General features: G+C 41.4%; 1 protein-coding gene across 8 annotated transcripts in view; it reads left to right on the top strand.

Annotated features, from left to right (window-relative positions):
* The window catches only part of FRY (FRY microtubule binding protein), a 458299-nt gene that overhangs the window by 359865 nt on the left and 82503 nt on the right, over positions 1–15931 (top strand). For all 8 annotated transcript variants that reach the window (XR_004031657.1, XR_004031658.1, XM_030818558.1 and 5 more), the window contains 6 exons: positions 1161–1260; positions 1887–2058; positions 8368–8624; positions 9099–9245; positions 10379–10547; positions 11803–11893. Coding sequence is in view for 6 of the 8 variants with exons in the window: in XM_030818558.1 (XP_030674418.1) it covers positions 1161–1260; positions 1887–2058; positions 8368–8624; positions 9099–9245; positions 10379–10547; positions 11803–11893 (936 nt within the window). In the remaining 2 variants the exon portion in view is untranslated. The remainder of the gene's footprint in view (positions 1–1160; positions 1261–1886; positions 2059–8367; positions 8625–9098; positions 9246–10378; positions 10548–11802; positions 11894–15931) is intronic.

The following is a 15931-nucleotide window of genomic DNA, read 5'->3' as shown; positions in this document are numbered from 1 at the left end:
AAAAAAATGGATTTAATCTCTCTATTCTATATGGTTATACTGCCAATTGCCACATAATCTATTCTGTGTTCTCTCCCCGCATCCCACACATGCTATCAATTACCAAATCCTGCTGATTTTATCTCCTTAGTGTTCCTCAGATCTCTCCCTTCCTTCTGTCTCTACTGTTTCTGCCCTAATTCAAGCCCTCATTAGTTTCCATTTGCATTCTTGTAATAGCTTCCACTCTTAGCCTCACACAATCCATTCTCCACACAGCAGCCAGAGTGATTCTTCAAAAAGTGAATGCCATTGCCTCCCTCCCCAGGGAAAATCCTGTAGTGCTTCTCTGAAACTTTAGGGTGGAGTCCATAGGCTGGTCATCTTCTGAACCACCTACTGGCCTAGCTTCATCTCCTTCTGTTCCTCTACTTATTTTATTCAGTCTACTACACAAAGATTCTTCCCTTTTACAATAGGCATCTTGCTGTTTCATTCTTGCAATCTTTCAAAATGCTGTCCTCTCTATCTGGAACACTCCATACTACCCCTTCCGTGACCTGGCTAATGTCACCTGGTGCTTCAAGACCCATTTTACTTGTTTCCTCTTCAGAAAAGACTTCTCTACCCCCCATCTAATGTAGGTATCCCTCACCAGGATTCTTGTAGCATGCTGTGGATGTTCCCACAACGCTCATCAGAACTAGACTGGACAGGTTGTCTCCATGACTAAACTGTAAGCCCTCCTTAAGGACTGGGACCAGCCTTGCTATCTTTGTATCATTGGTACTTTGCACGTTGTTCCTGATAGTTGTTTGGCACTTAATAAATTTAGAAGAATCGAATGAAAATATTAATTTGGTGAGCTGTTGAGAAATTTAGTACATGTATCCTTTTCTTTTTCACTTGTTGGTTTGCGTTAAAGTCCGTTTGCATCAGGTAGACTTTTGTGTTTTTTTATCCTGGTGTCTCAGTATTTAATTTTAAACCAAAATAAAGTCATTGTGCTTTATCTACTGATAAATAACAAAAGAAGGAATCAAAAAATGGCCAAATGGGGGTAGGAATGTCACTAATAAGTGACCGAGGTCAGCGTGCCAGCTAGAATTTTAAGAGGTAACAATCTAGCCAGGCTGTCTTATAAACCATGCTTTTTTTGTTTTGTTCTGTTGTGTTTTTAGGAACTATCCCTTCGACATAGTGACATTGTTAAACCTTGTTCTATTCAAGGCCTCTGACACCAACAGAGAGATTTATGAAATCTCCATGCAGCTCATGCAGGCACGTATCATTTACTGGCATAGAAAATATCCATCCTTGAGTACAGAAAATAGAAACGGTAGTTGATTACCTAATTGCTGTTTATTGATAGGCCTTTGTTTATTTCTGCATATCGTTTGTGGCTATGAAAAGTGAGAAAGCCTGGCTGGGCGCGGTGGCTCACGCTTGTAATCCCAGCACTTTGGGAGGCCGAGGCGGGCGGATCACGAGGTCAGGAGATCGAGGCCATCCTGGCTAACATGGTGAAACCCCGTCTCTACTAAAAGAAAATACAAAAAATTAGCCGGGCGTGGTGGCGGGTGCCTGTAGTCCCAGCTACTCAGGCGGCTGAGGCAGGAGAATGGTGTGAACCCAGGAGGCGGAGCTTGCAGTGAGCCGAGATTGCGCCACTGCACTCCAGCCTGGGTGATGGAGCTAAACTCCGTCTCAAAAAAAAAAGAAAAATGAGAAAGCAATTATATAATCTTTTGTAAACATACTAATTAAACTGATGTTTTACCTTTAATACTATTTTTAAATGGGCATTAATTAATTTTGTTACTTCTAACCTTTGTTAAATACAAATGCTCATGAGATATCCAGCTAATGTTTTTCATACTACTTTTTACTTTCCTACCTCTTTATAGATCCTTGAAGCAAAGCTTTTTGTATACTCAAAGAAAGTCGCTGAGCAAAGACCGGGAAGTATTCTCTATGGAACACACGGCCCGCTGCCACCCCTCTACAGCGTGTCACTCGCCCTCTTGTCATGTGAGCTGGCCAGGATGTACCCTGAGCTCACACTCCCCCTCTTCTCAGGTATCAGGCAATAGTCAATAATGACATATGTGATCATTTCTAATAATGACATATGTGATCATTTCTTTGCTGTAAGTAATTTTTCTTTTAAATTCTAGTTTAATTTTAGAGTTATGACCAGGCACGATGCCACTCATTCCTATAATCCCAGCACTTTGGGAGGCTGAGGCAGGCAGATCACTTGAATCAGGAGTTCGAGACCAGCCTGGCCAACATGGTGAAACCCTGTCACTACTAAAAATACAAAAATTAGCCAGGTGTGGTGGTGCGTGGCTGTAATCCCAGCTACTTGGGAGTCTGAGGCAGGAGAATCGCTTGAACCCAGGAGGCAGAGGTTGCAGTGAGCCGAGATTGTGCCACTGTACCCCAACCTGGGCAACAGAGTGAGACTCTGTCTCAAAAAAAAAAAAAATCTTAGAGTGATAATTAGTGATCCTAAGTTTGTAGGTCAGAATTACTGTGGGCTAGATCCAGTTACATATGAAAGTAAATTCTATAATTGTTAAATGAAAAAAAGTTCTTTATCTAAGGCAGTGTAGGCATAAACATACATATGACAAATGCAAGGTGCTTAGATTAATAATACTAACTTCTGCATACATTATATGTATAAATTTCCCAAAGAAACTAATATCCCACAAAAGCTAAATATGAACAGTATAATTTATAATACATATAATTGCTGCAAGTTGTTTGGTGGTTGTTGCGATAGTGGTGGTGTTATGTGGCTTGTATTTTGCTTACATATATAAGTTGTTGAAAGTTTGAATTTTTGCATATTCTTTACAATCTTCATAAATAGTTTTTGTGAATTTGGCTTTGCATAGTGGATGGATTACCACATGGAGGATAAACTGTAGTTAGGTAATGCAGAATTGCTAAAGAATTGCATTTGTCAGGCCGGCGTGGTGGCTCACACCTGTAATCCCAACACTTTGGGAGAGCGAGGAGGGCTAATCACCTGAGGTCAGGAGTTTGAGACCAGCCTGGCTAACATGGTGAAACCCCATCTCTACAAAAAAGACAAAAATTAGCCGGGCATGGTGGCCCACGCCTCTAGTCCCAGCTACTCAGGAGGCTGAGGTAGGAGAATCACTTGAACCCGGGAGGCAGCTATTGCAGTGAGCCGAGATCATGCCATTCCATTCCAGCCTAGGCAACAGAGTGAGACTCCGTCTCAAAAAAAAAAAAAAAAAAAATGCATTTGTCACCTAACTTCTTGCCTAAGCTTATGTAGCACTTTGCCAAGAGACAGACTTTGGCCTCTTGAATTCATCCTGTTTTTCCATCTCTATCACCACCTCACCACTGCTTTGTCCAGATCTTCCTCAGTCCTTCCCTGCCTCTGCATTACCTAACTACAGTTTACCCTCCATGTGGCAGTCCATCCACTATGCAAAGCCAAATATGTACAGCACTTCTTAACTCAAACTTCTCTGCCCAATTGTCCTAAAAATAGCTGATAACAGTCTACATTTAGTGAGTGGATAGTAGGTACCAGGCTCCATGCTAGGCACTTTATGTGCATTGCATTCATCACTTAATATGTATAAACCCTGGTATAGTATAGTGGTTAGAACAGAGGCTTTGGAGTCAGGCAACCTTTCACTAGTTGTTTGTCACAGAACCTCTAAATTACATTCCTTATCTGTAATAGTAATGACTACCCCATAGGATGTGAAGGTTAAAGTGATCTAATGAAAACCAAGCAGCTGGCCCAGTCCTGGCGTGGAATTATCACAACTACCACCACATACCGTCTGGTTTACAGATGAGACTAAGGTTTAGAGATGTTAAATAATTTGCTCAAGACCATATAGCTAGGAAGCAACCAAGTCAGAATTAAATCTAGATCTGTCTTCCTCCAAAGCCATTGCTATACAATTAGAACTCAGCCAAGGGGCGGGGAAAAAACAGCTCCTTTTCTAAACTTGCTTTCTACCTTTTCATTCAAGAATCCTCTACTCCAATCCTACTGAATCTTTGACCAATATTCCAGGTCCTCTTGTAAATCTTTGCTTCTGTACATGCTGTTGAATGGCCCTCACCCCTTCTTCCTAACTTCAACTTTCCATAAGATCTAACTTAACATCCACCTCTACTGTGCAGACCTCTCCATCTACCTGAGGCAGAGTTAGTCACTTCTTTGTGTAATACCAGAAACAGTGGAGAGACCCAATAAAAGCCTTTTTAGTAAATTAATTCTCTTCTTGCAAAACTAAAATTTATTTTTATGCATTTCACCCAAGATTTGAGTGCTGCCTACATGCTAGGCACTGTGCTTGGGTTTCAGAAATACAGAGGGAAATAAAAGTCTCTCCCATCAAAGGTTCATAGTCTAGCAGAAAAGATAGATATGCAATCAAGCCAAAAGATAGATATGCAATCAAGCACAGTGGCTTATGCCTGTATCCCAGCACCTTGGGAGGCTGAGGCAGGTGGACCACTTGAGGCCAGGAGTTCGAGACCAGCCTGGCCAACATGGCGAAACCCTGTCTCTACTAAAAATACAAAAATTAGCTGGGCATGGTGGCACATGCCTGTAGTCCCAGCTACTCAGGAGGCTGAGGCACGAAAATTGCTTGAACCCAAGAGAAGGAGGTTGCAGTGAGCCGAGATTGTGCTACTGCACTCCAGCCTAGGCGACAGAGCGAGACTCTGTCTCAAAAAAAAAAAAAAAAAAAAAAGATGTGCAATCAAACGATTTTGATAAAGTATAGCAAATGCAATTTTTTAAAAAAGAAAAATGCTCAATGTATTAGACAGTAGCTGAAAGACTAATCAATTATTGGGCCAGGAATATCAGAAAAGACTTCCCAGAGAGAAGTTGATGTCTAAGCTGTAGTTTGAAAGGAGTAGAAATTTGCATAGCAGACAAGTAGTTGATAGACATTACAGACCAAGAGCCCATTGCATATGCATCGGCTTAGAGTTATAAACTAGCATGATGTAATTGGGGGATTATATAGAGGTCAGTTTAGGTAACATAACGTGCAGGAACAGGAAAAGCTAGAGATGGTCGTGGGCAGATGCAGAGGCCAAAATCATATCTTGGAAGGCCTTGTGTACACTAAAAGGTTTGTAGGCCAGCAATCTTCCATATGTGCTTTTTGAATCCCCCTTCAGAGCTCTGTAAACAGAGAGAGCATCCAAGCAAGCTGCTGGGGTTTTGAAAGCCACTGATGAGTTGCAAACGAGAAGAGGGAGTATCAAGATTAGAATGCATTTGTAAAAGCCTGGTTGCAGTATGGAGGGTGGATTAGTGAACATCCAGTCTGGAGAGAGGAGAATAGTTAAGAAATGATGGCAATAGTCCAAGGAGGAAATAATAAATGATAAGGGCCTGAACAAAGACAGCCCAATGAGACTGGAGAGGAGAAACCAGAGCGAAAAGCTGCCAAGCAAAGGCGCAGAAGAGAATGCCTACTGTGATATCAGGGAGGTCAGTGGTGATAACCCTCCCAGAAACCCAATACAGGGAGAGGAGAAGGTTTGGGGCAAGGCAGAGATCAGGAGCCCAGCCCAGGATGTTGAGTGTATGCCTGTGCTGGACTTCCTCCTGTATGGATGAGCCTGGACTGAGGGAGGTCAGTGCTAGCAACTCACAGAAGGATGGAAGGGATTAGAGCCACGGGCACGGATGAGATCAGGAATGGAGAGAGCACAGAGTGGAAGAAAGGGCCTGGACACCCCCACTTTTGCAGACTGGTCCGAGGAAGAGCAGAAGGGTGAGAAGGAATGCAGGGAGAACACTCAGGAGAAGGGTTTCATGGAAACATAGAGGAAAAAGAGATTTAGAAGGAGAGAGTGAGCAGTACACAGCCTCCGATGCAGTAGAGAGATCCCAGAAGAGAAGACCTGAACATGGCTCTCTGAGTTTGGAGATTCATTGGTAACTGTCAGTAGTTTCTGCAGGGAGGTAGTGGCAGAAGCCAGATCACAGTGGCCTGGCTGAGAAAGAATGTAGAAAGAGAGGCTGGCCCTCCAGTGGGGTGCAGAGTCAGAAGAGGAGTTTTAAGGATGAGCGATATTGGAGCACGTTTATTAGCTGAGAGGGAGATGCTAGTAAAGTGGGAGTGGTTCACAATTCAGGAGAGAGGAGAGAAACAGTCCAGCAAGTTTAACCAGGTCAGAGGCTCCTATGAGTTGCAAGCAGGTTCAACCTACATTTTCTTGAAGAATTACCTTTTGGCTGTTTTGGCTTAGGGGAAATTACTTTTTAAAAATAACACAGAAAAATTAGGAGGTTATAATAGATTCCAAACACTTGTTTTTAATATAAACCCTGTGGTGAAATTTTTATTGCCTGTAATTTCAAGTGACCTAATTATTGTAAACGGCCAGACAGATTGTTCAGGTCCACTGAACAAGAGCATCCCACTGATGTGGTCTCACATTTTATTTAAAGTATTTCTGGAACAGTGAATAGAGGGCTATTTGCATGTCTATGGCATTTTTCTTTTCTTGTTCCCTTTTAAAAAGGGAACTACCCTTGACTGTCCAGGAGCTACCTGGGTGCTTGGGATACCTCAGACAGACATCCCTACCCTCTTGGTGCTGATGTCTGTCAGACAAAGTGCAATTAACATAATAAACAAGCAAATTATGTAATGCATAAGTCTTTGCTCCAAAAAGTCTATAGATTTTTTATACCATTGTCAAAAGATAGGTCTTTTGAATAACTGCTCTCTCTGTTATTCATTTTTGGGATTTTTTCCCCCTGTTAAAGTCCAGATCCTTCTAGTGGAGTTTAAATAGTTCTCCCACCATAAAACTATTCTGAGTCTTTGCACCCAGAAGTCATTTTCTGCCACCAAACCCCCAAAGCACTCTGTTTGTGCCTTTCTGATTCCATTTGTCACTGTTTCCCTTGCCCCAGAGTGATTTGTCAACATAATTTGTCGGAGTCTCTTTCTTAGGGACAGGAACTGCATCATTTGTCAGTCTTTGCTGTCTTTGTCATGTCTAGCACAGTGGCTTGCACCTAGAAAATGCCCCATACCTTGGGACAAATGAATGTTCTGATTTTGTAAGGATTTGAGTATGTGACATAACAGTCACATACATCAGTCACATCCATAAATGTAGAAATCAAGTAAATTTTAAAATTTTGACCTATATAAAACATAATAGCTTAGCACTGTCTGATTATTGTGATATAACATTATGGTCTCCAAAATAAAAAATTATAATTTTAATTTTAGGAAAAGGGCCAAATCGATTAAAGCTGCTGTTTCAGAAGATCCAGTGGATTATCTTGGTATAATTCCTGGCATCTGTGTTCTTCTATTATTTAGCAGCCATGAGCCCCCTAAGCGAGATTGCATTGCCGCACTGGATCATAACACCTGTATGAGACCAAGCTTTCTAATTTCCCTGAGGATAAAATACCTTCTTCTCTAGATATGAGAGATAGGAGATTACATCGGAGCCTACTGCATATACATAATGCTGTGCTTCTCTATCTTAGAAAGTTTATTTAAATTAAATGCTGCTGGCAGTGAAACAATGCCAAAATGCCCTGAGAGAAGGTAATGGTGAAATGACTGGACCAGACCTAGGGCTTCACTGTTTGGACTCACGTGTCTCACAAGGGATACGCAGCCCTTGGCAGGCACCTTCCACATGCTTAGCAGTTTTCAAGACGACTCTGCAAAGTGGGTTTATTCTTCCTAGAGATCCACATGTCACTTTTTAACAGCCAATGTTTCATGGAAGACACTTTGTAAGACACTGGGTCAGTGGAAAGATAATCACTGGTGTTAGACTGATCCTAACCACAATTTATAAGAGCCTGATGGATGATAGGCACTGTGCTGAGCACATTGCATTCATTATGATTATATCTTTTAGTCATTACAGTAGCCTGATGTGGGGCCCTATCAGTCCCATTTTACTGACAAGGGAACTGAGGAGCAGAGATGTTAAGTAACTAGCCCAGAGTCACATGCCACTAGTATGTGGTGGATCTGGAATCTGAACACGTGCCCTTCTAACTCCGAGTCCCTTATTTTGTCCACCCTCTGATATACATCTTCCGCTAGCAGTAGATTTGAACTCACTCCACTTTTACCAAGCCTGTGCTTGCCCCACAGTGCTATACACTTTCCTGCACAGGGCACCAGATGTGGAGCAACAAGCTTGCAGACAAGCCTTGGTTTTATGATTCTGTGGCCTTGCGGAGCTCCTGTATATGAAAATGTTTTGTAAATGTAGGACACTGTTCAGTCTGCAAGTTGGCATTTGGATTTTAATTTATTTTGGTGGAATAAGGTATGGATGACTCTCTGTCACTGCAATTCTCTTTAGAGGTAAGCCAGCGATTCCCCACAACACACCCCAACGGGCGCCAGATCATGCTTACCTACCTGCTGCCCTGGCTGCACAACATCGAGCTGGTGGACAGCAGGCTCCTCCTCCCGGGGTCGAGCCCCAGCAGCCCAGAGGACGAAGTCAAGGACCGGGAAGGTGACGTGACTGCTTCTCACGGGCTGAGAGGAAATGGCTGGGGCTCTCCAGAAGCCACATCACTGGTCCTGAACAACCTCATGTACATGACGGCCAAGGTAAACTCAGAGGAAATGTGCTTCAAATAGCATGGCTCCATCATCAGAAAAAAACCCTGGGTTAGTCAAACCCCAGGGAAAATGGGATTCCTTTAAAATCACATGAATGGGGATAAATAGTGGTGATGGTTGCACAGAAATATGAATGGACTTAATGCCACAGGCTGTACACTTACAAATGGTGGTGATGGTAAACTTTATGTTATGCGTATTTTACAGCAATTTTAAGAATGATAATAAAAATAAAAATAAGCCTAACATTTAAAAAACTCACATGAATAGGTATTGTGCATGACTGATTGGTGCATTATTAATTACTATCTACTGAAAGATGGCATCTTTCTGATAAATGGTCATGTTTCCGCCTTCTTATGATTTTGAGATGGTCATGACCCTCAAAACTACTTTCAGTCAAACCTTTTGCGTCCTTACAGTTTTCACACATCTCTTGGGCCGGTTTTTATTTTGTTGTAGTATGGAGATGAAGTTCCTGGGCCAGAAATGGAAAATGCTTGGAATGCTTTAGCCAACAATGAGAAATGGAGCAACAACCTGAGGATCACCTTGCAGTTCCTGATTAGCCTCTGTGGGGTCAGCAGTGACACAGTTCTCCTACCCTATGTAAGTATCTCTCAGCCCTTCAAGCGTGATTATTCCTGCAGGGACTCCCATGTGCAATTTGCAAGTCAGAATGTGCTCTTTGCTCCAGCTAAAATAGAAATGTCCAGTTAGTCACATGAATCTCCTGTGAGCTCATCCAGATATTACATAAAAGTTCCCTTCTGCCCCCGAGACACAGGCTGTGTGTGCTAGTGATGCCTCTGTCATCTCCTTGCTCTGAGCCCTGGGACACAGAAACCTGTTGATACAGCAGGTGGATATTTTTCTAGCAGTTACCAAAAGCTGCCTTCTATAAACATTGGACCTACCATGTAAGAGACACTAAGTAAAGTGTTGTATTATTACTAATAAGAATGTTTCATGTTTACATCTTGATGCTCTTGAAACAATAAGAAAGCAGAGTATCCTGGTTTTTCTCTTCAAATTCAAGTGGTAGAAGAGAGAGGTAAGCACGGAGAAATCCTTCTGAAATGTCTGATATTTACAGTTGGTATTTAAAAGCGATAGGATCAGCAGAATGACAGGGTTTTTAAAACCCAAACTCAATTGGCGTTTCTGTGCTGGTTGTTTTTGTGACAGGTTTCTGCCTTCCTGCTGCCTTGAGTCCACATAAGCCTCACTGCAGCTTGCAGGGCTCAGGTTGGACTATGAGGCCTGCAATAATGTGGAGCTTTAATCCAGAGTTATTTTTAAAATTTAAAACCATAAAAACAGCTAAAATTCATTTGTTTCTTGGGGAGAAGAGAATAGCAGGGGACTGGATTCCTTTTTAAACAAAAATAGCTAGCAGTTTTTTCCCAGGGTTTGTATAAATAAAATTCTTTCTGAAGATGAGACCTTTGATGGCAAGTTTTCAGTTTAGATAGAATTCATGTACCTCAAAAGTAACTTTTAAAAACTTAGCCATTAGAAAAGGTAAGGGCTTTAAGAACACACTGTTGTCAGACGTGCCGATGAAGAGAGGTGAATTTTAATCCAAGTCCTTGGTTCATCCTAGGATAGCACAAAGATTAGCTATCACGGTGACAGCTCCTGCATGATGACACACTTATCTAAATGAGAGGTTTACTGGCCTAGTGTTCCTGTGGACTAGGCTCTGTGAAACATCCCTTGTTTTCTTTTTTCCTTCCCAGATTAAAAAAGTGGCAATATACTTGTGCCGTAACAACACCATTCAAACCATGGAAGAGCTTCTCTTTGAGCTGCAGCAGACAGAGCCTGTGAACCCCATCGTCCAGCATTGCGACAACCCGCCCTTCTACCGCTTCACGGCCAGCAGCAAGGCCTCCGCAGCAGCCTCAGGTAAGAAGAGCAACCGGGAAGACACCTGGTCACAGATCCCTGGGGTTTCCCTCATGTCGATTCCTGAAAGGATATGAGAATGTGTATGTTACTTTTTTCTTATTCCTGTGTGTGCATTCAATTAAGAGATGGCTTAAGAATAACTGAGACATAGGCTGGGCGTGGTGACTCACGCCTGTAATCCCAGCACTTTGGGAGACTGAGGCTGAAGTCAGGAGTTCAAGACCAGCCTGGCCAACATGACAAAACCCCGTCTCTACTAAAAATACAAAAACTTAGCCGGACGTGCTGGCACGCGCCAGTACTCCCAGCTCCTCAGGAGGCTGCAGGAGGAGAATCGCTTGAACCCACAAGGCGGAGGTGGTAGTGAGCCAAGATTGCACCACTACCCTCCAGCTTGGGTGACAGAGCAAGACTGTGTCTCAAAAAAAAGAGGATAACTGAGTCTCTTAGGGATCATAGGGTTAATGAAATGATCTTGTAAAGATGACTGAGAATCTGTGGCTCAAGCATCCTCCATCACAGAACTTTGTATTTCAGCCAACCCCAGCCAGGACACTGCAGTCACTCAGGAATCTCATTTCTGGATCCTCCTTGTATCTGGACCCTCCCTTGGCTAATATTCCTTCAGCGTTGATTAAAATACCCCCCAAAAGTATTATCACTTTTGGTTAATTGGTGTCTCAGCAACTTTTCATGAAATATATGCCATCCTCCTCAAATTCCTTGAAGCCTGCCTCCCTTCTGCTGACCCCATGCAGTAACTGCCTTCCAATTCCTCTCCTCCCCGAGTCTCCTGTGCCCTCTGTTTGCCCTACACCCTGCCACCAGAACAGTGTTCTTACAGGGAAGCAGTAGCACAGCAATCAGAAGTGCTAGATACTTGGCCTTACTTCGCTAGCGTTAGTTTAGTAACTCCTGGACCCAGAAATACTAAAGAAGCCAACAGCAGGGCCAGCCACTATAAATAAGCTCATTACCTAAGTGGCCAGGAAGAAGAGGTTTCAAGAATGTAGGCTTGCTTTACGAGAGTTAAGGAATTTGGTTTGACCATAACAGATGTCTACGATTCTCTCATTTCAGTGGTGTGGGCTTGGAAGATTGTTTAGAATGTCTGAGATTGTGCAGAAGATGTAAAAAATCTTCCAAACATAAGATTTTACAGGAAATCTTTCCCTGGAATTACTTGAGACTTGAGCTTGACCCCTCAGCTTGCATCTTTTTATAAGTGTTTTTCTTCCAATCCCATCTACAGGAACCACCTCTAGCAGCAATACAGTGGTTGCTGGCCAGGACAATTTCCCAGATGCTGAGGAGAACAAGATATTGAAAGAATCTGATGAAAGGTTGGTACACAAATTTGACTTAATATTCAGTGTAATGTTCTGCAATAATCTACACAAAGACATCAATACAGGTTTGTGGAGTTTCATAAATTTTGCACATACATAAAAATCCTTCTTTGTTTTTAGAAACTCAGACTTACTTTCCAACTCTACTCAGTATATCCCTAAAGATAACAGTTATTTCTGTGCAAAGTCAGAGAAGAGAAAGATTAAGAAGGGTGTTGTTCTGGTGGTGGTGGAATTCTGCTTACCCCAGGGCTTAGTAAAAACCATGAGTTGTTCTGCTAATGGACACAGACCATCTGGAATTAGAATTGCTATGTGAAATTTTCAAATCTGATTGTTGAATAATTTCTTAGGGATAGAGTAGTCATCTTGAGATGAGTTCTATGAAACATGATTATTCTTATTTTACTTTTGCTTTGTCGTGTCTTGGTTAACCAAAACACCATCTTTTCTTGCTAAACAAAGTCTCCATTCCCTCCACATTAGCTCTTTAATAATAATATTTCCCCCATATCTCAGCCTTCTTATTGCCTTGCCTATGAACTACTCATCAGTAGTCAAATCAGAGTCACTGTTTCCTGCAGTTGATTGTGAAGAGCAGGGAGACAAACCAGGAGAGAAAAACAAAACTCAATTTTAAAAAAATGAAAATTAGGATGATCCTCACAGTGTTGAAAACGCCTTCGGCTGAGCATTTTATAGTAAAAGGTAATGAGGGAGCCCTTTTACTTAAGAAATTAGTAATAAGGATGAGATGCTCAGGAATTCATATTAAAAGCAATTTAGGGGATCAAGTGGTGAAAATAACTCACTTAACCCAAAATGCCCCAGCAAGCCCACAGTGCTTCCTGAGCATCCTGAGGATTTCATCATGTGTATTGGGGCACAGCAGGGACTGGCATGGAGACGACCTGACACAGGGCTGCCTGCCCTTGAGGCTCTGAAGGCTCCTTCCCTAATTCAAGCACCAGCCAGATTCCTCACTGCATCACTGGGCAGCTGTGTTACCTTTAGGCAGATGCTCATCCATACGGGCTTCCCTTCAGACTAAAAGCCCAAACCCAGCAGATCATGAATTATAGACCTTGTCCTTTGTAGTTCTCTAATAAAGGCTTTTATTTCTTTCTCAGGAATGAATAAAGGTTTTTATACTCCACATATTAGTGAAGGCACAAGATTATTAATTAGCATGTTATTTTTTAAAATCTATATTTGCTATTAATATTACCTTCTTTGGAAAACTACCTCATGATAAAAGTCACAGTATTTCTCTAAAGATATTTTTACTTTCTCACTAGAGTATAACATTCTTGATCATTTATTGTTTTGTCTGAGTTTCCCATCTGAATTGTATTTGAGGTAGAAAGATGATAGATCTCCATGTATTACCATCTCATTACAAAGGCCTGTTTAAGGCCAGAGTTCTGAGTGTCCTGCCTAGAGTTTTTAGTGGTGCCTTTGAACTTAAGAAGCCAGTAATCTCTCTAATATCAAGATCACAGGACATCTTCAGGAGAGATTTTCTTGTTTAGCTCTTACTCCTGCTCTGTCACCATATCTCTGCTGGTCATTGGAAAGCCTGATGCAATTATCTACCCATATATGTCACACATATTCATACATGTCAGATTCTTTTATACTGTTTATCTACCTGTAACATTGATTGATCATATTCACATATATGTGCAAACATATGTCTATGAATATGCTCTCCCAATGGACACCACTATTCCGTTGATCCCATATAGCACCTACACTATTTGTCTACTGTATTCTTTTTTTTCTGTGAAAGTAGACTGTGTCCTCAGCCTAAAATCCTTTTTTCTCCTCGATCTACTTATCACCCTTCCTTCCTTGTAATCCCTGTCATGTTGATGTATGGATGCTTACAGACACACTTATCTCAACCACCAGATTTTAATTCCTAGAGAACACAGAGAGACTGTGTATCTCTTACACTAAGCTTGTCCAACCTGCGGCCCACAGGCCACATGCGGCCCAGGACAGCTTTGAATGTGGCCCAACACAAATTCATAAACTTAAACGATTATGAGATTTTGAGTGTGTGTGATTTTATTTATTTATTTTTTTTTTGGCTCATCAGCTATTGTGTTAGTGTAGACAGTTCTTCTTCCAGTGTGGCCCAGGGAAGCCAAAAGATTGGACACCCCTGTCTTACACATGTTTCCATCCTCAGTGATTAGTCTACTGTGCTGTACATAGTAGGCATTTTAAAGTGTTTGTTTGGTAAGTGAATGACAATAGGAGAAATGTCATAGCCCCAGAGGTGGATAAGCTGTCCAACCACCACCAGTCCCCTTTCCCTTACCCTCTCAGTAACCCATCTCGGAGGACAGCAGTTTACTCCTTTCTTTACAGTCCTTATAGGCAAAAAGCCTACAGAGACAGTGTTGTTCAGAAACCCCGCCCCAGGCTGCTGTGTTAACACACCTCAGGAGTGGGGCATCTCTTCTACCATATCCATTGTTGGGCTGAGGGAAGCACCCATGGAGTTGGACAAAATGACCGCCTTGGCACCGTGTTCTTTACAACTAGATTAATGGTTCTTTGATGTGACTCAGTAATATTTAATAATGTCGTTCCTACTGAAAAAAGCACAAACAAACCTTATAGCTTAAGTGAAATAACATTAAAACAAGAGTAAAAGAACATGTGCCAAGCTAAGGGGAGGGTAAGACAGTTGATGTCTTAACTCCTGACTAAGGAAAACTACAACTTAACATTAACCTAACCTTGAGGCCCCAGTAGCCAAAGTAAGAAAAGAAAAATAAAGCAAATTTTATAACATTCAATTTTTTTTAAAAAAAAGCTATTCAAGTTAACAGTAATCTATGGAACATTTCAAAATAGCTAGAAGAGAATAATTCGAATGTTCCTAGCATAAAGAAAAAATAAATATTTAAGATGATGGATATCCCAATTACCCTGATTTGATATTTACACATTAAATGCCTGTATCAAATGATCACATCTACCCTGAAAAATGTACATCTATTGTGTATTAATAAAATTTTTTAAAAACAATCAGAAATTGTAACAGAAAGTACACCTACAGTCTAAGATTTTTCATGTAGTTTATTTTACTGGGCATCAAAATGAACATATATTTATTAAAAGAGTAGTTTATAGCAATTTTTAAAGTATGCAGAAACAATCTTCATAAGGTTTTGTTTTTGTTTTTGAGACAGGGTCTCATTCTGTCACGTAGGCCGAAGTGCAGGAAATCACAGCTTACTGCGGGCTCAGCCTCCCAGGCTCAAGCAGTCCTCCTGCCTCAGCCTCCCAGGTAGCTGGGAGTACAGATGTGCCACCACACCTAGCTCATTTTTTTATTTCTTGTAGAGACGAGTTTCACTATGTTGCCCAGGCTGGTCTCAAACTCCTGGGCTCAACTGATCCTCCCACCTCAGCCTCCCAAAGTGCTGGGATTACAGGTGTGAGTGACTGCATCTAGCCATAAGTATTTTCAATATATCAATCTTAATAAAAGATTTTTATAAATTTATATGCCCACAAAGGGATTTTTCATAGAAAGCTAAAGCAGTAAACCTCACCTGTATAAATTTTGAACGATCTATGTTGAAACAGAGGTAATTTCTATCTAAATTGATAGTGTTGGTATACATTAATATATAGTAACTATCAGTTATCTAAGTATTATTAATTTGAGCTAAATCAAGGTAAAACTGAGGGGAACATTTCATCCTTCTAATTTTTCTCTTATCAGAGCTATTTTCATGATGTATTTCTTAAGGTATGTACCTTTGATGTTAAAAGACATCAAAGATTCTACTTAATCCTTGAAATTCTTCGAGGGACCAGACCCAAAATAAGCTTCTTCAACCCAGAAAAGCAAAGGAAAATAACAGATTTTACACTTCGGAGTCAGTTTTTTGCTTTTTCCTTGCCAGACATACACTTTGCTACACTGTGGCTTCAGTCTTCTCCAGAACAAGGAGAACAGTCTGGAAGGGACTTGCTCCTCCCCTTTATTCCAGCTTCATAAATAAA

Source organism: Nomascus leucogenys, chromosome 9 (assembly GCF_006542625.1).
Source record: "Nomascus leucogenys isolate Asia chromosome 9, Asia_NLE_v1, whole genome shotgun sequence".
Lineage (NCBI taxonomy): Eukaryota > Metazoa > Chordata > Mammalia > Primates > Hylobatidae > Nomascus > Nomascus leucogenys.
This window is presented reverse-complemented; position numbering and strand designations above follow the sequence as displayed.